Source organism: Panthera tigris, chromosome C2 (assembly GCF_018350195.1).
Source record: "Panthera tigris isolate Pti1 chromosome C2, P.tigris_Pti1_mat1.1, whole genome shotgun sequence".
Lineage (NCBI taxonomy): Eukaryota > Metazoa > Chordata > Mammalia > Carnivora > Felidae > Panthera > Panthera tigris.
Window position 1 is genome coordinate 81,150,958 of NC_056668.1, and position 25,402 is coordinate 81,176,359.

Sequence of the window (25,402 nt, forward strand, 5' to 3'; positions counted from 1 at the left end):
AGCCTGCATCCTTTTTTTTAACCAGGACAGTTGCAACTACCAATTCAGAATGTATTTTAATCATCTGCCAGAGCAAATATCCAAAAATGGGAACTAAATCATTCCCTTTGGTGTCTCACCATGTACCATATTGAAAAATCCACCTCCTGAGGCAGCTTCCCAGTGTTTTCCAGTTTGTCTCCAACTTCTCGCTCATTTCTCATACAGTTTAGGCTTCACAAAACTGGACTCTGGTGCCTTACTTGGGCCCCCAGCTCACCTTCTCCCTCCTTTCTCTGTTGTGGAAGTCCTGCTCATCTTTAAGGTACACTCAAACCATGCCTCCTCCATGAATCCACACAGTGTAGGACCACTAATTTTGGACCCAGGTTGACCTGGATTCTAATCCTAACACACAAACTGTCTCTTTTAACATCTGGAGTCCTCTGCTCACGAGAGGAATACGTTTTCATTTGTGAATAGGATTACCAGCTTTGGGCTTATGAACGTCTTAATAGTTGAAGGCCTCAGAGATACATGTTTTCTAGGATACCTAAGACCCCTTTTTACTGTTCTTAAAATGATTACAGCTGCTACCCTTAAACCTCACTTAACAATGTCAAGAGCCTTATCAATAACAGAAAGTTATCCACATAAGGACCCTTCTAAATATAAAAACAAGAGCTGTGGTCATAGCCAAGGCTGCCATCTTCCTGAGGAATATTCCAGAGATCAGTTTAGCTGATAATTTAGAATCATAGGTTCATGGCTTGAATCAGGCACAGCAGACCTAGAAATTATGATGAGAAATCTTACCAGAAACGTTAACAAAATAAGCTGACTCTGCCGCCGGAGCTATCAGAGACTAGCAAAGATCTTGAGATGCCCTAGCTCAGGTGGTCCTAGACAACAGTAATCAGGGCTTTCTTCTGGGGGGATGTCACTTAATCTGAGGCTCAGATTTTTCAGTTAAATAAAGACAGGGCGCCTGGGTGGCTCAGTCAGTTACATGTCCGCCACTTGGTTTCGGCTCAGGTCATGATCTCACAGTAACGGGTTCAAGCCCTGCATCTGACTCTGTGCTGACAGCGCAGAGCCTGCTTGGGATTCTCTCTCTCCCTGTCTCTCTTTCTCTTTCTCTCTCTCTCTCTCTCTCTCTGCCCCTCCCCTGCTTGCTTTCTCTCTCTCTTAAACATTTTTTTAAAAATAAAGACAAAAATACCAACCTTGTGGGATAATGGGCATATAGTAGGCGCTGAATAAAAAGTAATTTTCATCATTTTGTGGTGACTATGACCCTCCCACCGCACTTGATTGGAGCACTGGCTGTATTTGCTTTGTATCACAGCTGGTTGTGGACAAGAGTATCTTGAGCACTAGACTGCAAGCCCGCTGTGGGCAGGGCGCGTGAATCACCCCTGATCTCCCAGCGCCTGGCAAAGAGCCTGCAAATAAGCAAAGAAAGAGTCAAAGGTAAACGTGTAAAAAGATGAGCGGATGGGAGGTCAGACGCACCCGTGGAGCTGCCCGAAGACAGGGTTTCTCTGGAATCTCGACCTGCAGGCACAACTTGCGCAGCGCAGGCCGGAGGCGGGGCCTGGATTCGGGGGCGGGGCTTGGTGCGGACCCCGCCCCGGTCCGTCCGTGAATACGCTCCGGAGGCATAGGCCAACGCGCAGCCTCGCCCGGCGCTGCCTGCAGGCTCCTCTGTGGCCCGGCGGGTCCGGTCGCCGGCGCCGAGATGCGCCCCCTGCTTGGCTTCCTGCTGGTCTTCCTCTGCTGCACCTTCGCCCTGTACTTGCTGTCGACGCGACTGCCCCGCGGGCGGACGCTGGGCCCGGACGAGGAGACTGGAGGCAGGTGAGTGGCGCGGGTGGCGAGGGCCGCGGTTCGGGTCCGAGGAAGGGAGACAGATACGAGGATGGGGTCTTCGAATCGGAGATTGGGTTCCAGGATCGGAGGCGTCGGGGGCCGGGGTTCAGGTCTGGGACTGGAGATCAGGGTCGGTGTCCTGGCCGCGTCTGTCCGGTCTCGGGCGGGCGGGGTGGATGGGAGTTGTGGTCCGCCCGGACTGAACCTGCGCTGTGCTGGTTGCGCGGAGTGCAGTTTCGGCGCGCTATCCGTGGCTTTGCTCGCAGGGCGGTGATTTGCCGAGGGAAACGCGGCGCCTCATGCCGGCGGCACCGGTTCGCGCACCTCTGTCTGCGCCGTGGCATCACCACGGGAGCCGGGTGCCGATCGCCTTCCCGGCCCAGCCCTGACCCGCATTTTCAGCCGACCCTCGCCCTTGTGTGGTCCCGCAGCCTCATCTCTACGACCGCTTTCGGCCTCACTCTGTCGTTCTTCCCACCTCATCTCACTTCCGTCAGCCCTGCCCTTGGGACTCTACGGCATTCGGCCTGCAGAAGTGTTGCAAGGACCTCTTTAAATATTCACGAATTAATTATCGGAGCCGCCCCTCTTCCTGAATATCTATCTCTACTTTCCCCCTTCTCATGACCATCTGGGTGGGGCTGGAGGCGGTGCAATTCCTACCGGGCTGGTTTGCCGTCAGTGTTGCATACTGTTCAAAAAGTTTATGGAAATGTGCCTGCCACAGCATGGCGTTCACAAGAATGTTACTGATATTTGAATAGGAGGGTAACTTTTCGGTTACCCTAGTTGGGAGGTTGGGAAGGCTCTGCTGTGGGTGTCAGACACACTAAGAGAAACATTCTGATGAGAACTAGGAGGGTGTGCTCATAATTGATCATTGATAGATTCAAGGGTTATTCTTATGTCAGAGGCAAGGTAGCCTTTACACTGTCACCCTTGTACAGGGTTCAGAATGCACTAAGGGCCAGATAAAGAGCGGGGTGAACAAGCAGCCTCTTTGAAAGGATTAGTTCAAGCTTGACATATTATCAAGAAGGTTATGTTTGTGGTGTGGGACAGATATACTTTCCAAGAGAATCTTTAATTGGCTTGTTAGTGACTGATAAAACAGTCTTTTACCTAGTAACTCAGGAGCAGTGTGAAGTTTTAATTGTCCTTGGCCTGAAGTTTGTGGGGGAGGGGGTGTTCCAGGAAGGGAAGGCAGTTTAGGACATTTAGTTCTTGCCTGAAAATTAATCCATTTGTCTCTTAAGAATAGATCATAAAACCTGAGAACTAAAAGGAAACTTAACACTCATTTTTTCTATAAGGAAACCGAGGCCCAGGGACTAGCCTGAGATCACACTACTGGACAGTAGCAGAGTTGAGATGTTAACCCAGGTCTCTTGCTTCCAAAAGCGGGGCTCTTATGTCTGTGTCTTTGGAAAGAGGACACAAAGGACTTTTCTAGGTGCTAGGCTGATCTGGTCTCATGTTTCCATCTGCTTTTCCAAATCCCCAGGTCACTGTGGTTCCCCTCAGACTTGGCCGAGCTGCGGGAACTTTCTGAGGTCCTTCGAGAGTACCGGAAGGAGCACCAGGCCTACGTGTTCCTGCTGTTCTGCAGTGCCTACCTCTACAAACAGGGCTTTGCCATCCCTGGCTCCAGCTTCCTGGTCAGTGCCTTGCCCTCCTTCTGTGTGTGCTAGAAAGCTACCTTCTGTCTTATTTATTTATTTATTTATTTTTATTTTGGAGAGAGAGAGAGCCTGTGCACAAGCAGGGGAGGGGCAGAAAGAAGGAGACACAAAATCAGAAGCATGCTCCAGGCTCTGAGCTGTCAGCACAGAACCCATTGTGGGCTTGACCCCACAAACTGAGAGATCGTGACCTGATCTGGAGTCGGATGCTTATCCGACTGAGCCACCCAGTGCCCCCCCCCCTTTTTCCCAATATTTATTTATTTTTGAGAGCACAAGGTGGGGAGGGGCAGAGAGAGGGGGCCAGATGATCCAAAGCGGGCTCTGTGCTGACAGCAATGAACCTTATGTAGGGCTTGAACTTAAAAACCGTAAGATCATGACCTGAGCTGAAGTCAGATGCTCAACCGACTGAGCCACCCAGGTGCTCTGCCACCTTCTGTCTTTGTAGAGTCCGCCTCAGGCTGCAAATCATATGGTCCAGAGCTAGACTACTGTGGCAATGATTTGATGACAGCTTCCCAAGTGTCAGACACTTTCACAGTTGCCTCACTGACCTTAGTTAATTCTCCTAACAGCCTTATAACGTGGGCCTGATTATCACACTTTACAAATAAGGAAACAGGCAGTGAGAAGTAACTGTCCAAGTTGACAGTGAGGAGGGGCAGGGCTGGGGTCTGAGCCCATGTCTGCCCAGCTCCAGAGTCTCAAATGTGCTGTTTTTGTTTCTAAGGCATTGATGGCTGTGTGCTGTCCTGGACACACACACACAATCTGAGCTGGCTCAGCTGTTCCTCCTCAGAGCTTCCATAATCTTCTGATTTTGGCACTGTTTTCTGTTATTTATTTTTTTAAAATCCGTTTTTTCCACCAGTCTTTGAGCTTTTGGCGAACCAGGCCTATTCCTTACTCTCAGCTTTGTATTTCTTTGCCTGGTACAGGGAAGTGCCTTCACAAATGTTCGATGAACAAATGCAAGTTGTTCATGATGATGCTAGACTGGCGAGGCTGGAAGCTTCTCTGGTGTGGGGAGGAAAAGTTATTTGGAATTCCCAGACGGCCCCCAGCACTCGGAGCCGCAGTGCTGGGCCTAGACATGTGCTCTAGTCGCGGGCTGCTTCTCATCCACCCCCACCTCAGATTCTACAGAAGAACCTTGCTGTGCTCCCTGCAGCGTTTTAAGCTGCTGCATGTAAATATGTGTATATTTTAGGGCTTGGGGTGGGTTTGAATCCCAGCTGTGTAACCATGAGCCAGCCCTTTAACTTCTGCAACCCCATTTCCTCATCTGGAGAACGGGGATACTCACACAACCCCCTAGGACTGTTGCGTGGCGGAACTGAATGGAACGTGGGCATAGAGCAGCTGGCTCAGTGATGGTGCCTGGCATGCAATGGCCTTCAGCATTTGTTGAATGACTAAGAGACTGAGCAGGAAATCCCTGAAAGCTTCCTTCTGTCATGTTTCTTTCTCCTGCCCTGGCATGGAGCCTCCTCACCCCAGGCTCAGCTGGATGCACTTAAGCAATCTCTTTGTTGGAAACTGGAAGAAAAGCAAACATGTCCATGCCGAGAGAGACAGGGGAGGTGTGTGGTCCTGGAAGTCAGGGGCTGGCTTCTTGGGGTTGCCCCTGTACCTGCCCTCCCTCTTGAGCTGATCCCTCTTCAGGGCAAAGAGTCAGATGCTACCGGAGGGTGAATCCTGTCTCTGCCTAGTGTGAGCTTGGGCCTGATACTTAGTCTCTTATCCCCGTAGAATGGTGTAAGGATGGCAGATGACACAGGGTCATCATGAGGATTAAATAAGACATACAGTCAAGCACTTAACATACAGTAGGTGCTCATCAGACCCCCACCTTCTCACTTCTAACTTCCCCTTTTACTTTCTGTCTTGGATCCCATGTTGACAGGGTGATGTCTACTGGCCAAAGTGTGTTTAGGGCATACCGGTTCACTTTCCATTTTTGTTAATCTAAGACTTTGGTGAGTGTCAGCTAGAGCTCTCATCAACATGGAACCCCCAGTGTTGTGTACCACATAGATGTAATTCCAGCAAGAAGCAAAGAAGGAAGATGTTTTATATAGCTTATGTGGTCTTATTGAAGGAGAGAATTCATGGTTTGTGTTCATTTAAGATAGTTAAAATAATGTGTGAGTTCCATTTCTCCCTTCTTGGAGCACCAATGTTTGCAGGACCTACTACAACCCAGGCAGCAGGCTGGGGGCTGTATACACTGTTATCCCATTTAATTATCACCTGCCTTCTGAAGTGTTAATCTTCCCTGTTTAAAAGGTGAAGAGACCAAGGCCAAGATTGGAGTTTCCAGCTCTTCCATCACTTTTTGTTCACACCTTTAAAATGGGAGTTGAGGGGGGCGCCTGGGTGGCTCAGTTGGTTGAATGTCTGACTTCCGCTCAGGTCGTGATCTCGCGGTCCATGAGGTCGAGCCCCGGGTCGGGCTCTGTGCTGACAGCTCAGAGCCTGGATCCTCCTTCAGATTCTGTGTCTTCCTCCCTTTCTGCCTCTCCCCCATTCGCACTGTGTCTCCCTCTCTCTTTCAACAATAAATAAACACTAAAAAAAAATAATAATAAAATAAAATGGGAATTGGGTTTTGGTTGGGAAAATCACTAAAAGAGGGGGAACCTATGACTCTTGGGCTCCAGTACAAGGTGGCTGGTAGCCACCAGATGTTCTAATGGCTGAGGGTTTTGTTTTGTTTTTGCAGAACATTTTAGCTGGTGCTTTGTTTGGACCATGGCTGGGGCTTCTGCTGTGTTGTGTGTTGACATCAGTGGGCGCCACATGCTGCTATCTGCTCTCTAGTATTTTTGGCAAACAGCTGGTGGTCTCCTACTTCCCTGATAAAGTATGCCTGCTGCAGAGGAAGGTAAGCGGAGGGGCCACAACTGAGTGCCGGGCCCTGGAGTGTCACCTCAGGGCGGAGTTTCCCACTGTGCTCCTCCACCCTGCTTTGGAGCTCCCGGGGGTTCCTTTTGATGTGATCAAGAGTCACAGACCTGGGATCAAATTCCAGCCTCATCATTACCAGCTCTGTGATTTGGGGCAAGTTCCTGACTTCTTGGAGCTTCAGGTACTTTCATTTAAAAAATGAGGAAAACATGGGGCGCCTGGGTGGCTCAGTCGGTTGAGCGTCCGACTTCGGCTCAGGTCATGATCTCGCGGTCTGTGAGTTCGAGCCCCGTGTCGGGCTCTGTGCTGACAACTTAGAGCCTGGAGCCTTCTTTGGATTCTGTGTCTCCTTCTCTCTCTGCCCCTCCCCTGCTCATGCTCCGTCTCTCTCCCTCTCTCTCTCTCTCTCTCTCTCTCTCTGTCAAAAATAAACATTAAAAAAAAAAAATTTAAAAGATGAGGAAAACAATCTCTACTCTGGAGGGTTGTTGGAAGATTCAGGAAGAGAATATGTGAAGTATCTAGAAAAGTGCTTGGCACTAACAGATTGTCATGTCTAGAGATTCTTTCTGCTTCTTAATGACCTTGTCTTTTTTGGCTACAGGTGGAAGAGAACAGAAACAGCTTGTTTTTTTTCTTACTGTTTTTGAGACTTTTCCCCATGACACCAAACTGGTTCTTGAACCTCTCAGCTCCGATTCTGAACATCCCGATTGTGCATTTCTTCTTCTCTGTTCTGATCGGTAAGAAGCTGGTGGGTTAAGTCTGTGTCTTCAGCATGGTCATGTTGGGGGCCTGCCCTGGGTTATCAGCCACATGGGCATGTGCCTGGCTCTGGCCTCTGATTAAGATCTGCCTTGAAAAAAAGAGGTGGTGCTAGTGAAGTTCTTTGTTGCCTTTTGACAATTGTATGACCTTCAATAAGCTACTTACCCTCCATGAACCATTTGGCCAGATGAGGGGCTGGGACCAGAGCAGTGTTTCTCAAAGTCTGTGCCTTGGTTCGCCTTTATCAGAGTGGTAATGTGCTAACATCCTGTAAAATCAGTGACTGTTGTTTTCTCCACACTAGAAGTAAACCAACCCTACTTTAAGCCTAGGCAAGGATTGCCTCTCTTAAACCTACTTTAGAGCATGGAGGGAAAGACTATTCAGGGCTTCCAGGTGGAACATAACAAATCTGTGGTTGAACAACTGCTGTTGATAGGGAATTCTTGAGAGAAAGTAAGATCTTAAAGCAAAATTGACCACAGCTCATTCTGGTCATTTTGGCTTTCAAACAAAGTGCCTCAGTACCTCAGTTAGCAGCCTGTAATTACCTAGGTGGCAGAAGGCTTGGCAAGACTCTGGAGACCGGGGCTCCAGTCCCCCTTCTGACAAGCTGTGTGACCTTGAGTACTCTATGAACTTGAGGCATCTACTGTAGGGAAGGAACAGGTTGTTAGGGGGTCCCAAACCAGTCAGAGTCTCCGGGGTAGAGGTCAGGAGAAGCTATTAGAGTTTCCTGGGTTTTACTCCAGGCCCAGGTAACCAGAATCTCTGTGGGGAGCCCAAGAATGTGTTTTTAACAGCTTCCCCTGGGATTGTTATATAACCAGCCTGTCTGCTACCAGTCAGACTTTTGGGATCCAGTGGATTTGATGATCGCTTAGAGACAGTATAGAACGTGAAAGTAGTACTATTTCTAAGAAACGTGTTTTTCTCTTAGCATGCTATAAATCTCATAATACTGGTACCTCTCATTACTTAGGCTGTTGGATGCTCAGAACCCAGTTTGGGGCACTTCTAGCAAATTGGTGAACCTTATACTTTTTGTACTAACTGTATCTCCTGATTAACTTATTCTTGACTTTTCTTTTTCCTATTAAACATTTTTTGTCTTATGGTAGTATATATGTTTTTATAAATCATCTCAAGCCTGTTTGTTAAACAAGGCAGTTGTTTATGGGAAGTGAGGAAAGGAGGGGAAGGAGTAGAGAGGGAGGGAAAGAGGTAATGTGCTGAGAGGTCAGGAGTTAGGCAAAAAAAAAAAAAAATTCTGGAGTCTGGGTTGTGAATTCCTGGGGACATTTGTGAAGGGCTATTATTTTTTATTTTGCTGCCCCTAGTAACAGGCTCTTTCCCTTTTCTTCCAGGTTTGGTCCCATACAATTTTATCTGTGTGCAGACAGGCTCCATCCTGTCAACTCTGACCTCTCTGGATGCTCTTTTCTCCTGGGAAACGGTCTTCAAGCTTTTGGCCATTGCTCTGGTGGCCTTAGTTCCTGGAACCCTCATTAAAAAATTTAGTCAAAAGGACCTGCATTTGAATGAAATAAGCAACACTAATCATCTAAATAGTAGAAAGGACACGTGATCTGGGTTTTTGGTTGCCATGTCCTTGGACTTTGTTGTTTATTTGTATAATGGGTGTGGTCCTGTGCAGCCCGTCATTGTTTTTTAATTACCCTCAACAGGTGATTTTGGACACTATATATCTGTGTGCAGTGTTTTTATAAAGGACGCTCTGTTCTAGAAGGTGAACTGTATCAGGTTCTCAAACCAGTCCTGGTTTAGCAGGGTACTCTGTGAAACGGATGGCCTTCTAGAAAATCCTATTTGTATTTTGTTGAAGAACAAGGAACTCAGGATGGTCTGTTGTATTTGTCTCTCAGCAAGCCCCGCGCTGCTTCAGGAGAGGATGCTGATTGTCCTTAATCCAGAGTGCCTCTTCTGCAAAGTGATAGGCTGTTGTGACAGGTGTTCTGTTAAATCCCTAGTGGATGTTACTGGTGTAAATGATGTGAACCCACATCACTGACATTACCTTTTATCCTGTTAGTCTCATGGAGAGTGTTTTCTTCTGTATTTTTTTTTTTTTTTTTTTTTTGCAAATGACCTACCTCTTCCATAAACCAAGGGGAACTAGCTGACAAACTGCATAGAACTTTCACATACAACTCAAATGCACAGTGATTTCTGTGATGCTTTGTGTTCAGATGCACTGATGTTACCAAACATGTCAAATCTCTTGGTTGCGTGTTCTGACAATTCAGCTGATTGCAAATAGACTATTAAATATGAATGCAGCAAATTCTGCATGTTATGGGTATATTCTGGGGACATTCTTACCTGTCTGAATGGGGCAGGGCCCCTTGACTCACTGGAACCAAATGACCTGTCGGTACATTTTCTAATCTGTCCTTTCTGTGTGGGAATCCTGTCTCTGTCCTGCTAGGAGAATGGATTCAGTACACTCAGCTATCAGCCAGCATAGCCTCTGAATTTTTTTCGTTTTGTCATTTGTCAAGAATAACTGAGGAATAATTCTATTTTATCTTTTAATCCAAGGGGGAGAACTTGGTTTTGGATTACTGTGTTGTGTTGTATTTTTAATGATCTGTAGCTGCTGCTGCTGCTTACAGCTGCAGTACTGAACTGGCACAGACCTGGGTTAATGCTTCCAAGTACAGGAGGACCTTGGCACCTACACTGACCATCTCTGGGATCCTGTACCATACAGGACTAACTCGTCATTTCTTACCAGAACCGTTGCTGTTGGGCATCCTCTGCTGGGTTTTGATTTGGTGCGGCCAAGAATCTTGCCAAGGCTTTCCCTCAAGCCACGTGTTCTGCATGAATTCTTGAGAATACTCCTGTTCAGGAGGAAGAATGAATTCCTAAGCAGTGTTTTTTGGACAAGCTATGATCCAAAAAACACGACAAGGACTTCATTTTTAAAGGCATATTGCTTTAGAAGAAGCATGCTTACAGGAGCGGGGGTGAGGAGAAGGCTGTGTGAAATCTGTGGCTCTTTGTGTTCTGGAGGAGCAGGAGGCAAGGGGAAGCCAGTATGTTTTCTACACGACTGCAAGTGTGTGCCCTTTATCAAGATCCTTATGTTTGTCTCTCTCCCTCTTGCCTCGTGATTTTGCTACACTGTGCCTTACCAGTTGTGAGTTTACAGGCAAAGCAATTTCCCAAATAAATGGATATAAACGTTCTGTATGGGGTGTGTTGTACATGTTGCTCACGTTCAGTTCCCCTTGCCAGCAGGAATCAGGATTGGCTGAAAATCAAACAATCCAAAATGGTGTTTTAGCATCACTCTCAGGAGGCTTCTTACCAGTATGATTCCTTAGAAGCCAGATTTTCATTTTCACCTTTTCCTTCTCTACACTTACTTTATAGTGGAGTCACTAATGAAGAGTAGCTGCAAGATGGGCAGCAGGAAGGCCATGGGAAAAAAGAAGGGCACGTGTCCACCACCAAGAGGAAACTATTAAGAGAGGGATGGTTGTCCCCTCCTTCTGTAGGTGTGTCTGAAACCACAGCCACAGAAACCTTCTCCACACCCGGCTTTCCTGGCTGCAGGCCACCCTGCATGTGAAGTTTTCCTTTCCCTACAGCTCTGACAAGTGCTGAGACCTGTGAAGGCAGCTTTCGGGACACAAACAGAACCTGAGGAAAAGACACGACCAGAAAGGAGTGAAGCACGCTTTTTGTTTAATTCCATGCATTGGTTTGCTTCGATAGTCGCTCTTGTTCCCATCAGTGTACAATTATTCAGTACAAATGGAGCTGGCATCAGAAACCACAGGGAGCAGGGGACTGACGGTACTGGACGTCCAGGGAGACAGATGAGGAAGCTCATTTTGAGACTTAACCCCAAAAAAGAATTTGCTCCAAGTTGATAGGAACTCAAATTATTGCAATAAAGAATCAGAGTGGGTCTTCCCACTTCCAGAGTCTGAGAAGAGGGCACTGGAGGTGGAAAGCCACTCAGATGATACAGTCAATAAGGGATATCTTCTTGGGGCACCTTGGTGGCTCAGTTAAGCATCTGACTCTGGGCTTCGGCTCAGGTCATGATCTCACAGTTCCTGAGTTTGAGCCCCATATTGGGCTCTGTGCTGACAGTGTGGAGCCTGCTTGGGATTTTCTCCCTCTGTTTCTCCTTCTCTGCCCCTCCCCTGTTCTGTCAAAATAAATAAGGTTAAAAAAAAAAATTGTGAAAAAAAAAAAGGCTATCTTCCTAAGAGCTTGCACATTCTGGCTGCAGGGTCCCTCTGTGTATGACCATTGGAGGACCCCGTCTGTCAGGTCACTGGGCAACAGCCTGGGGCCAGGAGGCAGCATTCCCGAGTGTGGTGAAGTGGCTCCAGAGAGTAAGCCTGGGGGTCGGGGGTCTGCCGAAAGTTTTCTTACAGTGGACTTGCATCTGCCTAGGGGCTTGTCTCTACGAAATCCTGCCATCATGTTCTGGTCATGTGACAAGTTAACAAAAGCTTTAGTCCAACTCCTTTGGCGTAACCCTGTTTTTCAGAGCAGTGCTTTCAGAGCTCCCCTCTTGTGCCACCTGTCCCTGAGAAATGCTCCAGGTTCCAGAAGGCTCTTCCACTTGGCAACCTACTTCATTCCAGTTTGAATAGGCTCTTGCAGTACTGGCTGGAACATGCAAACAGACTAATGTAATTCTTACGTGCTAGTCTGTGAGGTTGGTAACATTGGTGATATGAGTATAGTAAGTAGGACATTTATTCTATGAAATCAGCAAAGAAGAAAAATCTTGCTGCCTGGAAAGGCACTAAATTCATACTGACAGTACAAGTCAAAGTCTTAAGAATATCACACTGTTTTGATACATTAGCCTCACAGAGTCTAAGAAAGAAGCAGGTAACTGGGACCTAACTTTAGCTTTCTGTTTATAGAAGGGGAGGGAGGAACATGCCTATTTAACACAATGAAATGATGTAAATGAAGAGACACTTTGGAATTCAATCCATCAGTGACTGGAAATTATTCAGTTGGAATTGTAGTCCAAAAGGGCGGTGGGTGGAAGCAAGTGGCCTTTTTCCTGCCAGTGGTGCTGACCTCCACAGCCACAGGGTGGGCTCCAAAAGGAGAACACTGGTGTGGTCCTGTCATTGTCCCTTCAGGGCTAACTCAAGATCTCAAACCACCTTGAGAAAATTGTGAGGTTCGAGTTGGGATGCTGAAATAGATGTCCCCTTTTCCAATCAAGCTGTCATTGTTTCTCCAAGTGCTGTGTTATGAGAGGTTCTGAGGCTGTGTCCGGGCTGGGTGGGAACGAATATGGCGATCAAGAAATAACATCAGTCTTGGGTGTTAGGGTGGAGGTGGTAGGTGGCGGTATGTGATAGTATATTGGCTTCTGGTTTCGTGGAAAAACAAAACAGCAAACTGTACTGCAGAGCAAGGCAGGAATCCCTTGCATTCCAAGTATGTTCTATCCTAGAGAATTCGGTTCCAGGAAGTTCAAGTAGGAACATTTTACGAAAAGGGGGAACACTTGAGACAAAAAGGCATGGGGATAAAAAAGTAAATTAGGTGATCAGTGAGGATGCATTCACACGGAAAGGATGTGTCAGGGCTTCACAGTAGGGGAGGGCATTTAAAATTGGGTTGGTACCAGGAAAATTCCAAATCACCGTATCTATTACTTAGGATAAGAGGGAAGTTTAGCACAATGAGGCCCTGAAATATATGTCCAGTACCTAGTACGTCCTACAAAAAATCCTTAATTCTAGAAGGATGGTTTGTTGATACTAAAGTTTTAAATATCTGAACTTCAAGTAGGCTATACCAAATCCTTTTTGAGTAGGAGCTCCCCCAATCTTGCAAACAGGTCTAAACTTCAGTGGTGGTAAGGTCTATTATGATTTCGAAGTGAATGTTGGCTTCTCAGTCCCTCTGCAAAGCAATTTTAATAGGAATTGTTACCAGAGGACATGATCTAGAAATAGATGAAAATCAGAACCAATGTTCATCTGCAACACAAATTAAAACTCGTTATCTTGCAGTCAGTCAAAAACAGATGCTAAATGAATGTGGACACTGATCCCAAGGGGGTTAAGCTTTCCATCAACAATGAAGCTTGAAATCACAGTCTTTTGAGGTTCCTTAAAGCATTGTGGCACAGTCCTCAGGACTGAAGGATCAGCTCTTCAATTTCCTGAGCTCTAAGATTCAGCACTCTTCAGAGGATGTGGAGCTGTTCTCCAAGAAACACACAGGGATTCAAAATTGTCCTGGTTAGCTCAAGGCAGGCAGTGAAGGGCAAGGCTGGGATAGAGAAGGCATTTCTCTTTTTAACCTAGACTATTTTTAACCTAGACTTTTCTGAAGCCTCTCGTCACTTCTACTAAAAATAAATAAATAAATAAAAGGGTTCAATGTGGAGCTTTATTCAACTCTCAACAATACAGTGAATGACTCATGATTCAACACTGTCTACTACCCTAACATGCTTATAACAGTTAACCCAGGTAGGTATATGGCATTATCATATTTGGGAATTCAAAAAACATCAAAGTTATGAGGTATCAGGTGTGGGTTTTCGAGGAAGACCATCACTGAAAGATGTAAGACAGAAGCTGACCCTCCTGTTTCCTTTTGCCACTACAGGTGGGCAAGAACTGGACGAGCTAAAGTGTGTTTTATGGTGGAGAGAAAGGGGACATAGACTTGTTCCCAGAAGAAATGAACCAGAGAGATTCATAGTTTAGTGTGGTCTGAAGTCTCAAGAGATGAACTCTCAGTTCCCAGAAGAAATGAACCAGAGAGATTCACAGTTGAGTGTGGTCTGAAGTCCAAGGATGGAAAATATGGCCTTTTAAGGTACTTTTCCGGCCCGATCACCCTCTAAGTGAGTAGGCCTCCTTCTAGAATGCCTCTAGTCTTATTACGGGATGACATCATAGCTAGGCATTTTATGTCAATGTCATGATATACATATTCTTTTTGTTTGCTTGTTTCTTTTTATGTTTCCCTGCTACTGCCAGCCAGGAGAAATAAAAAGCTGGTACTATGGGACCTGGAAAGAAGGAGATGACAAACTGTGCTGCCCGCTCTTGAATCTGCCTAACCCATGGGCCCCGGGCAGCAACTCTCAGGTCGGCTCCTCCCAGGGGACTAAATAATTCTCTTTTTGCCTCTAATGTAGTCCCATGATTTTATTTCTTAAGAAACTTGAGAAAGTTTACAGCTTTTGAAGTATTTGTCCATCCACTCAGTCATCTGCCCACCCGGGAGCTTTCAGGATCAAGTCAAAGCCACAGTGCATCCACTGGCCTCCAGGGCAGAACCCGCATCCTCAGATGATTGTTGTTGCACACAGAAAATGAGGGAATACAACTAAGATGAATACCAGGGAGCTCCCAAATGGCAGTTCCATTTTCATTCCTTCATAAAAATCATAAAAACCCATAATTATTCATGGTTAGCAATAAACACAATCATTGTGCTACACTGTAAAGCCACACCTTCTGATCGACAGAAAATGAGAATGATAATTATTATAAAACAAAATAACAGTGATAATAATGCCATAACTTAAGATCTTTCATGTAGTCCAGCTACAGAATTTATACAAAATGGAATAATTTAATGCAAACAATACTGCTCTCTGTATAAGTTAAACATTTTCCTTCATCTTACCTAAGAGCTATAAATTATAGACACTAAATTTTAAATCAACGACTCAACATAAAGTGTAAACACATGGAGGGATCAGACAAGCAAAGGAAGTGCTCTAAATTCCCTCCACCTTTCCTTTTTGGCTGATGCAATCGGCGACCCCCAGCGGAGGGCAACGTTTTCATCTTTGTTGGAAATAGTTTAATACCTGTAATGTGTAAGTCTTTCCTAATGTCCAACGTGATGCAGTGTCAAAGAGTCAAGCCATGTTCTTCAGGTCTTGAGCCTAGAGAGGTTGTTTGACAGTAACCTATCTTGGAGACAGAGATGGAAACTAGGCCAACACCCGTTTTTATATAAAATTCTAGATAAAAATTTCCTTGAAGCTGAGGCATGATGAAATTCCTTGGGATGCTTTTCAAAGACTGTGACCCCAGAGACAAGCCAGGACCTCATGTCTTGGACAATGTAAAATCTCTCTAATTGCTGCTCAGCATCAGTTGTTCTTTCTATAAATTTCCAGATTCAATTATTCTAACTGCATTGATCCAAAGTGCAGTAAAATACACTTTACCAGTTGCATTTAACAAAAATGCTACTGTAATGTGGGAGGGGTTGACTTTTACAAGTTGCTTATGCTGCCTTTATCCTGATAGTGGTAGCCAGGCACTAAAGCTTCCCAGATAGAATGAGTTAATGAATAAAAACAAGGGGGTGGTTCGGGATTGGACTTTGGACAGACTCACACACACGCTAGCTGCCTTCAAAGTCTGTTCTGTTTGAATCAATATGACTCTAGTAGACAAGTAACCTGGTTCCACAGAGGGGTGATCTGATCTTCTTCACGTAGCTGAACTGAGACATTGTGAGAATGCGCTTTCACAAATTCCACATTTGCTTTTCTAATACTGTTGTAAATTTCCTTTTTCTCTTTTTGGCACCCCCTGCCTTTTTTCCTAAAGGAAGTGGTCAACAGGTGGAAAGGAAATAGGCTATACGAAAATGGCACTTGAGTCTGAAAAATCAACACATTGGTCAAGGTAACACATTTGTCAAGGTAATGACAATGACAGCATTAAAAAGGGAAGCATTTGTCAAAGACAAGGCTTGATGCTATCTGTAAGTCTCACTACCAAATGCTGCTTCAAGTTCTTAAAATGAAATCAGCTTCCAGATGTGTAGTTGTCTTTTTTCCTCCTAGAGGAAGCACATGCCCTCAAGGACCTTGGGTGCAAGTATCTGGTCATCAGTCTCTTCTAGATCATTTCCATCACCCATGTGGGCAAGCTGGTTGAACTTAATGTGGTCTGTTCACAAGTTACCTGGAATTGCTTTTCTTTGTTTTCTAAAATAATCAGTATGTCTTGCTCTGGCTCTTCTTCGTCTCTTATGGCCAAAAGAACTGGTCCCCATTGTTCAAGTAGCAATAATATCTCCTGGCCCCACAAATTCCCAACGATGTTGCTCCTAAATTCCACTTCTTTCTTTTTTTTCTTTCTTCCTTTATCTCTCTCTCTCTTTTTGCAAGAAATTATTGTGTCTGTCTCTATATCATGTATAGTTCACTCTTTACAGTACAAAGTGTTAAAATGTCAAACAAAAATAAATATCAATGTTACAGTAGCTAGAATATTCAATAAAATAGATCCCTGCCATTCTTGATTGAAATGTTCAGTGAGACTTAATTTCATTTGGATATTTTTTTCCAAGAGATTTGCGAAGTCTCATGTTCCTGTTATTGCAGCTCATTTCTAGGGGTAAGAAAGAGGGGGCAGCTCTCTTCCCAGACGAAAAAGCAGGGAGAGAGTGGGAAGAGTCTGGGGGTGGGATGGATCTGAAATGCCAGTATAGTCATGAGATCTTCAGGATGGGTTTTCTTTCATTACCAAGTAGCAGAGTTGTAGTGTTTATTGGTCCTGACTGTGGCATCAGAACACTCTCCATCTGAAGAGTCACAGTCCGATTCTTCAAACTGCATAGGATTCTGCAAAGTTGAGACAAAAGAAAACCTTAATTTGTTTGGGAAATCACTTAGTAAACATGTATGGAACACTTCCCAGAGGACAGGCACTGTGCTGGGTTGCTGGCTATGATACATGAGACCAGGTCCTGTCCTTGCAGGGCTTCTGGAGAGACAAGACATATAAACATGACATGGCCTTATATGTGGAATTTAAGAAACAAAACATATGAACAAGGGGAAGGGAAGGAAAAATAAAATAAGATAAAAACAGAGAGGGAGGCAAACCATAAGAGGCTCTTAACGACAGAGAGCAAACTGAGGGTTGCTGGAGGGAGGTGGGTGAGGGATGGGCCAAATGGGGGATGGGCTCTAAAGAGGGCACTTGTTGGGATGAGCACTGGGTGTTGTATGTAAGAGATGAACCACTAAATTCTACTCCTGAAGTCAATACTAAACTACTATACTATATGTTAACTAACTGGAATTTTTTTTTTTTTTTTTTTTTTTTTTAAATTAGACTTTGTCCTTTTATTTTTTTTTTTTTTTAATTTTTTTTTTTTTCAACGTTTTTTTATTTTTGGGACAGAGAGAGACAGAGCATGAACGGGGGAGGGGCAGAGAGAGAGGGAGACACAGAATCGGAAACAGGCTCCAGGCTCTGAGCCATCAGCCCAGAGCCTGACGCGGGGCTCGAACTCACGGACCGCGAGATCGTGACCTGGCTGAAGTCGGACGCTTAACCGACTGCGCCACCCAGGCGCCCAACTAACTGGAATTTAAGGAAAATCTTGGAAGAAAAAAAAAAAAATGATGATGTCGATGATGATAGCAATTATAGCAATACCACCTCAGCCCCATTTACATAGTGTTCACTATGTGCCAGGCACTGCTGTAAGTGGTTTTCATCTAGGGAATTCATTTAATCCTCACAAGCACCCTAGGAGATAAGTGCTGTTAATCACTCCCACTTTACGGATAAGGAAACTGACCTACAGGGAGGTTAGTAGCTTGCCCAATGCTGCGGTCAGTCAGTAGAGAACTCAGGCTGGGACTGGCATCTAGGCAGTCAGATTCCACGTGTAAACTTACAACCACTCTGCTATCCTGCCTTCAAAGGCAGCACTGGACAGGCATTGAAGTGTTCCCTGTGCTATGAGAGCATCATCCAGGGGACATGGAGAGGGGAGGCTCATACCCTTAACCACAAGGGAGATGGGGTCAGGAGAAGGAGATGTTTGAGTTAAATCTTAGAAGAAAGGATGCCCGAGCAGTTCGATGTTTGTGCCTCATTTAGGAGAACTGCCTTTATTTCAGGGAGCTCTGTGGATCTCTGCACTTCTACTTACTTCCAGGAGGCAGTTGTTTTATCTTATACCCTAAATGACTTGAGTATGCTCTAAACCCAAAGAGCTACAGTGATCAGAGGAGAAGGGAGGAGAAGCCCCACCTCGTAGCCACGTTCCTCCGCACACAGCTTGCCCAGAGACATCTGCGTCTTCACGCGGCGCACGGCGCACTCCTTGTCAGAGAGCCCATCTGAATGCGAGGATATCTCAATGGGGATCTCTGGCGTCTGGGACAGCAGATCATCTAGCTTCTCCGCCAGGCGGTCTTCCAGTTTATCCGCTAACTCATCAGGACTGTTGGAGTGGTCGCTGGTATTTCCCTCCTCTCCATCAGACACAGAGAAATTCTCAGAGCTAAAGGTTGAATACGACTGGCAGCTGCTGATACAGCGATGGGGCCTAGAACCACAAAAAACCAGAGGACCTTAATCACAGGAACAGCTACTGTTCTTAGACCATAGCCTTGGTGAGAGGTTTTCTAGGTTTCTCCCTGCCCCCGAGGGAGACTCAAAACTCCAGGTGGATAGACACTATTAAATTTTATAAGACCAGTGCTCTAACCCCTGAGCTATGGAGCCAACACTATTAAATTTTAAAGCAAACGAGAAGGAAATTTGCATTTCCTGTTCATTTGGTTTGTATGTTTATGTGGCTAAACAGTACACTCCACTGTTGATGGCTACTACTGGTCTTTGAGAAACTCAGCAGCTCTGATCACAGTTGTGTACACGCATGCATGGTATGGAAAAGTTCAAACTGAAATTCAGCTGCTTATACACAGACCTCCCAGATTCTTACAGGTAAACGAGTCTTGAGAGATTCTTTGGTCTAACTCATTTCTCAGGCCATAACACTAGAGCCAGACAAGGAAAGTGACTTGTTCCAGGCCACACCATCAGAGAAGGCAGAGCTGCAGCTTGGGCCGGGTCTACGCATACCCTGCTCAGTGTCATCGTCTACCAGCTGCATTTCCCACTGGGCATGGCGGCTGTGGAAGGCCACGTGTGTCCGTCCTGTCAGCCAACCCCCAGTGCAGATGAGCTTGGAAGGAACGTTCCCTCTGCAGCTATGGCCACTGCCTAGTCAGCTAATGACTGATTCCTGTTAACATGTGGGTTTAGCTCAGATGAGGCAAAATCTGCAGGGGGTGGGGAGCAGAGGGAGAATTTGCAAAAGTTCTTCAGTTTTTCCCCATTGTTTATAAGTAGCCTAGCAAATAAGAATGCTGTTAGTTCATTTTGGTTTCAAAAGAAAACAAATAATAAAAAGAAGACTGACTTTTTCCTCTGCCATTGTCAGATCTTTCTGTATCTCTTAGTACAAAGTGATTTTGATGGCATACGATCTGAGCCTCGCCAATGACAAGGTCAGGTGATAGGCTACAAGGCTGGGGGGATCAAGGACACCTGAAAAGAGCCTGTGGGAGAAGGAAATTAAAGTAGGACTTACACAACATCTCAAGGCTAGGAATCCAGAAAAGAGATAGGGAGCAAAATGTTATAAAAAGGAAAACCATGCAGTAAAAACATACATATAATTTGCATCATGGCCAACAAGAAAGGCGGGAAGCCATTAGGTGGGCTGAGTGTATGGTGTGTCATGGGAACAAAGCTGGGAGTCACGTAATTGTGATGTCGGTAGAGTGAGTTCAGAGAACGAAAAGACATTTTACTCAGATTCAATCTCACTGCATAGGAGAAACCAAGGAGGCAATAAGGCAGCAATAGCAATGTGGCAGGAATAGCTCAGGGGATGAGAACAGATTTCAATTCTTTGTACAGCGTTGGGACCCAGAATACAATTTACCAAAGGAATCCCTTGGTTTGCAGAGAATTCCTGTTTCTGGGCAGGTACACAAACCTTTCTGGCAGATTCTTAGAGCCATATTCTTCAAGAACAGAATGCCTAATTGCAGAAAAGGCTTTCTTGGAGGAAAACTACCTTCCCCACTCCTACATAAGGGCAGCTCTTTTCTAGAAGTAGGGGGATGTAGTACTTCTTTAATTTACAATGACTATTTCTGGCTAAGCACGAAGCTAATTTTAAGGCTGGGTTGAAGGAGGACTCAACCTAATTAATTATACTTAACTTGAGGCATAAAATCCAAGGCATGGAGAGTGCTATGGACTGAACTGTGTTCCCTCCCACCTCCACCCCAATTAGTATATTGAAGCCCTACCCCAGTGTGACTGAATCTGGAGATAGGCTCCTAGGAGATAATTAAGGTTAAATGAGATCATAAGTGCAGGTCCAAAATCCCACGGGACTGTGATCTTATAAGAGGAAGATATTTTCCCTTCCCTTCATTCCCTTCTCCACCTTCTCTGTCCCATACTCCCCCACCTCAACCCTGTAAGGACACAGCAATAAGGCTGCTGTCTGCAAGCTAGGAAGAGAGTCCTCACCAGGAACCTTGATCTGGGACTTCCCAGCCTCCAGAACCGTGAAAGATAAATTCCCATTGTTTAAGCCACCCAGCCTGTGGTATTTTGTTATAGCAGCCCAAGAGACTAATAAAAGGAGGTACACCAGAAACGAATGATATTATCCACAAAACAGCATGGCCATCTCTCATAAAATTCCCACTACATTCTCAAATGCACATTGAATCCATATTTATACTCCTCATCTTGAAGTTCCTAAGAAATGAATTCTGATGAACTAGAATCTGCTGTGCATAGCCAGCCGCCAAAATGTGGCAATGGGAAAGGAAGAATTGTGAGTTCAAATCTCCCTACCAGGTGGTTGTTCGAAGGTGATCTGTGACTGAACAGGAGGTATGGCAAACTCAGGATTTTCCCCATTACAATGAAAGCAGTCACAGGTGTTTATTGGTTTTACCTCTGTCTTCGTGGAAATTCAACTTCACTATCTACTTCCCCTTCTTCTTCTTCTGAGGAGTCATCTCCACTCTGAGGAGAACAAGGGGAGAGTTTTACCTCAATCTGTCTCTGTCTCTCTCTCTCTCTCTCATACACACATACACACACACACTCCATATAAAAGATTTAATTATAATAAAAAGGCATTGAATAGTAGTTTGCTGAATGTCATCTTTAAACATATATAAACATATATTTATTCATTCAGCAACTTTTCCTCAGTGTCCATGATGACTGGGTCTGTGCTCTTTGCTGGAAGACACACAGACCTGAGTAAATGTGAGCCTTGCCCTCAGGTAGGTGAGGACTCCATGAGACTGTCCAAGGTGAGCGATGAGGAGGGGAAAGTAGAGACAAGGTCTGGATTTGGCGGCAGCCTTATAATTATTGTTATTCATGGTTCCAGGCCCTGACACAGGGACTCCACCAAGAAGTGATCTTTCAATTCTTCAAAACCTAACAACTACTTTCCCCCTTTTATGTCACCAGTCACCTTTTCACTAATATTATAGTTACTATGCTTGTATCATTTGCACTACTAAGGCATACATTATTTGAGGGTCAGGCCATATCTTGTATTGTATTTCTCATTCCACCATGAATACCACACTGCATACACTGCACTAAACAGGTGCTCAGTACATTATTGAGCCCGCATGTTGGCCAGGATAAAGGAGCTCTGCTTGGGACATCTGAGGCCTTGTGACTGCTAGGGCTCTGAGGTTCATCTGGAAGTCTGGGTAAGTGTCCTGAGAAGATGATCTTCCTTCACAGGAAGAGTCCATTTCTCTTTGAGGACATAAGAACAGTCACACTTAAAATCAGCTGTCCTTACCCACAGAATCATGATGCACTGGATTACTATCACCCCTTGTGAGGTGGGTAACTGGGCCCAAGTAATCGTACCAAAGTTTGAGGGTAATTTACTTTTAAAGTCAGGGTTTTTTTTAATTTTTTTAAAAATGTTTTTATTTATTTTGGAGACAGAGAGTGACAGAGCATAAGCGGGGAAGGGGCAGAGAGAGAGGGAGACACAGAATCTGAAGCAGGCTCCAGGCTCTGAGCTGTCAGCACAGAGCCTGATGTGGGGCTCGAACTCACAGACTGTGAGATCATGACCTGAGCTGAAGTCGGACGCTTAACCAACGGAGCCACCCAGGTGCCCCTTAAAGTCAGTTTTAATATTCCATCACTCTTACCAATTTGTATTCTGATATGCCTGTTTGAGTAGTAAAGACAGGCATGGGGTTATACTGACTGCCGAGATGAGCATTTACCCTAGGCATACCTCGGAAGTGTATCCCGGTCGAGAGAAGTTGAACTGTCCTGTGGGAGTGCTGTTCCAGGGAGGCCAAATGTATGGGGTATGTGTTTCCTGGCCCGTGGGCCCAAAGAATGCATCAAAATGGCATCAGAATGGCTCAAAGATACATGTTACTTGGGAGGGGACTAGGGTGACTGCTAAAGGGTGTGGGGTTTGTTTGTGGGATGATGAAAATATTCTAAAATTGGTTGTGGTGGTGACTGCATAGCTATGAATAAAAGCACTGAGTTGTACACTTAATAGGAGAGCTTTATGGTATGTAAATTATATCTCAATAAAGTTGTTACTGAAAAAAATACATGTTACTGGCCATATAGGGAGTAAGAGCACCCAAAACACAACTTAATCTCTGGGAATGCTTAGTCACTCGGGAGAAGCACTCGAGAGAAGAAATACAGTTCTGAGAGAGTAGCCCTCAGCTTCAACTTCTTTTTTTTTTTTAAATTGAAGTGTAATTAATTTTTATATAAGTTCCAGGTGTGTAACATAGTGATTCAACAAGTGCATATATTATGCTATGCTTGCCAAAACAAGTATAGTTATCATAGGTCACCTTACAAAGTTATTACAGTATTACTGACTATATTTCCTATGCTTTACTCTTCATCCCTTGTGACCTATTTATTTTAGAACTGGAAGTCCGAACCTCTTAACCCCCTTTACCTATTTCACCCATTCCCCCACCCCCACCCCTTTGGCAACCACTAGTTCTCCACATTTATGAATCTATTTCTTCTTTGTTCATTTGTTTTGTTTTTTAGATTCCACACATAAGTGAATGATATGGTATCTGTCTCTTTATGTCTGACTTATTTCACTTAGCATAATACCCTTTAGGTCCATCCATGTTGTCACAAATGGCAAGATTTCATTCTTTTTTTATGTCTGAGTATATCCCATTGTATGTATGTATGAATATATGTATGTATGTAAGTGTGTATGTGTGTGTGTGTGTATAAGTGCACACACACACACACACACACACACACACACACACACACCATATCTTCTTTATCCATTCATCCATTGATGGACACTCAGGTTATTTCCGTATCTTGGCCATTGTAAACAATACTGCAATAAACACAAGGGTGCACATATTTTTTCTAATTAGTGCTTTCGTTTTCTTTGGGTAAATACCCAGAAGTGAAGTTACTAGGTCATAGGGTGGTTCTATTTTTAATATTTTGAGGAACCTCCATACTGTTTATCATAGTGGCTGCACGAGTTGACATTCCCACCAACACTGCACATGAGTTCCCTTTTTTCCACATCCTCTCCAACTTGTTATTTCTTATCTTCTTGATGCTAGTCATTCTTTTTTTATTTAATGTTTACTTATTTTTGAGAGAGAGACACACATACACAGAGTGGGCGTGGGGGAGGGGCAGAAAAAAAGGGGATGACAGAATCTGAAGCAGTCTCCAGGCTCCATGTTGTCAGCATAGAGCCTGACATGGGGCTCGAACCCACAAACTGTGAGATCATGACCTGAGCTGAAGTCAGATGCTTAACCAGCTGAGCCACCCAGGCATCCCTGATTCTAGTCATTCTGAATTATATGTCAACTTCTTTTAAATGTCTAGTTGACCAAAACAAGCTCATTTACATTTTAGACCCTTTCATTCCTTCACCTGAGCTCCTGCTGAATGTTGCTGAAGTGAAGCATTACTGAAGGACTGAGTGGGTATCTGCCCTGTGCTAAATACTTTTCATACATAATCTTATTTTTAACTCATTAGCAAAATGAGCTAACATTTTTGGAAGATTGTTATGTTCCAGGCCCTGTTCAAAATGCTTTATATGTATTAACCCATTTAATCCACATCAGCCAGTGAGGCAGGGGCCAGTATTTGCCCCATTTATAGACAAGGGCAGCATAGAGGTTCTAAATGTAAGAGCCTTGCTTTGAACTCATTTCTCTCTGGCTCCCAGGCTCATGCTGTTAACCACTATGGTAGACTGCCTCCAAGCTAATAAACCCTAGGCATCTAGTGGGTGAGGAGGAGAAGAACAGGTTTGAATGACAAAGAACTCGCTGGGTCATGATGGTTATTAATAAAGGCAGGGCTTTCCAAAATATACTGTTTTTCTTAATATTTTATTTTTTCTTAAGTAGGCTCCACAACTAACGTGGGACTTGAACTCATGACCCTAAGTTCAAGAGTCACATACATGCTCTACCAACTGAGCCAGGCAAACCCTCCTCCAAAATATATTATGAAGAAGGCTAGTTCCATGGGATATTAATAGATGTTATTTTTAAAGCCATTATGGCCAACTAGGTGAGGAAAATGCTGGATTAAACAAGGTACAGTATGATTTTTTTTTTTTTCCAGAGAGAGGGTACAAGTGAATGAGGGGCAGAGAGAGAGGGAGAGAGAAAGAATTCCATGAGGGGCAGAGAGGGAGGAAGAAGAGGGTGAGAGAGAGAAGCAGGGTTCAGCTGATGCAGGGTTCCAGCTTACCCGAAGTGGGACACATGCTCACCCAAAGCGGGGCTGGAGCTCACCGGATGCGGTGTTCAAACAGCTGAACTGTGAGATCATGACCTGAGCTGAAGCCCAATGCTTAACCGACTGAGCCACTCAGACGCCCCTGTATGATTTTTTTAAAGCCTAGGATTTGCTGATGTGCACAAGGAATCTCCAAGAGAGGACAGAGAATACTGTTTTTCAAACTTGTTTTATAATGGGACCCTTCCTTCTTGCAACATCCATCATGACTAGGCTAGGGTAGTTCTAGTTTTGATTACAGATCCCTGGTTATCTATTATCTATTATCTATTATCTATTATCCCTGGTTATCTATCTATAACTTATATATATTTGAACCAGTCCTCTGGGGTCAGTAGTTCCCAAAGTGTATTCTCTCTATCACTTAAGCAGTGTGGCAAGAGAGCATCTAAGCTAAAAAAAAAACCCTTCTGTTTATGCTTCTGCCATCTCATCCTTTTACAAAACGGACACGTGTTACACATGTTTTCCAATATGCACCACACGACAGGCTCTAACATTCCATGA

The 25,402-nt window shown here is 44.7% G+C and overlaps 2 protein-coding genes and 1 long non-coding RNA gene across 9 annotated transcripts in view; 1 reads left to right on the forward strand and 2 right to left on the reverse strand.

Annotated features, from left to right (window-relative positions):
* LOC102965397 overlaps positions 1-1,542 on the reverse strand; it is a 48,960-nt gene extending 47,418 nt beyond the window's left edge. The window contains exon 1 of the long non-coding RNA XR_006207823.1: positions 1,206-1,542. This is a non-coding gene — a long non-coding RNA (uncharacterized LOC102965397). The remainder of the gene's footprint in view (positions 1-1,205) is intronic.
* An 87-nt stretch (positions 1,543-1,629) lies between these two features.
* Positions 1,630-11,000, forward strand: TMEM41A (transmembrane protein 41A). The gene is made up of 5 exons (XM_007083646.3): positions 1,630-1,839; positions 3,356-3,509; positions 6,262-6,423; positions 7,051-7,189; positions 8,582-11,000. The coding sequence occupies exons 1-5, from the start codon at positions 1,721-1,723 to the stop codon at positions 8,800-8,802; spliced, it is 795 nt and encodes a 264-aa protein (XP_007083708.3). The 5' UTR covers positions 1,630-1,720; the 3' UTR covers positions 8,803-11,000.
* Positions 11,001-12,711: 1,711 nt separating this feature from the next.
* MAP3K13 (mitogen-activated protein kinase kinase kinase 13) overlaps positions 12,712-25,402 on the reverse strand; it is a 170,286-nt gene continuing 157,595 nt past the window's right edge. For 6 of the 7 annotated variants that reach the window (XM_042957170.1, XM_042957169.1, XM_042957168.1 and 3 more), the window contains 4 exons: positions 21,015-21,085; positions 18,275-18,572; positions 16,751-16,848; positions 12,712-14,630 (listed from right to left, as the gene is read on the reverse strand). In XM_042957170.1, the coding sequence (XP_042813104.1) occupies positions 14,495-14,630; positions 16,751-16,848; positions 18,275-18,572; positions 21,015-21,085 (603 nt within the window). In that variant the 3' untranslated portion in view covers positions 12,712-14,494. Of the gene's footprint in view, positions 14,631-15,072; positions 16,849-18,274; positions 18,573-21,014; positions 21,086-25,402 lie in introns of all 7 variants that reach the window. The other variant, XR_006207822.1, reaches the window with a different exon arrangement.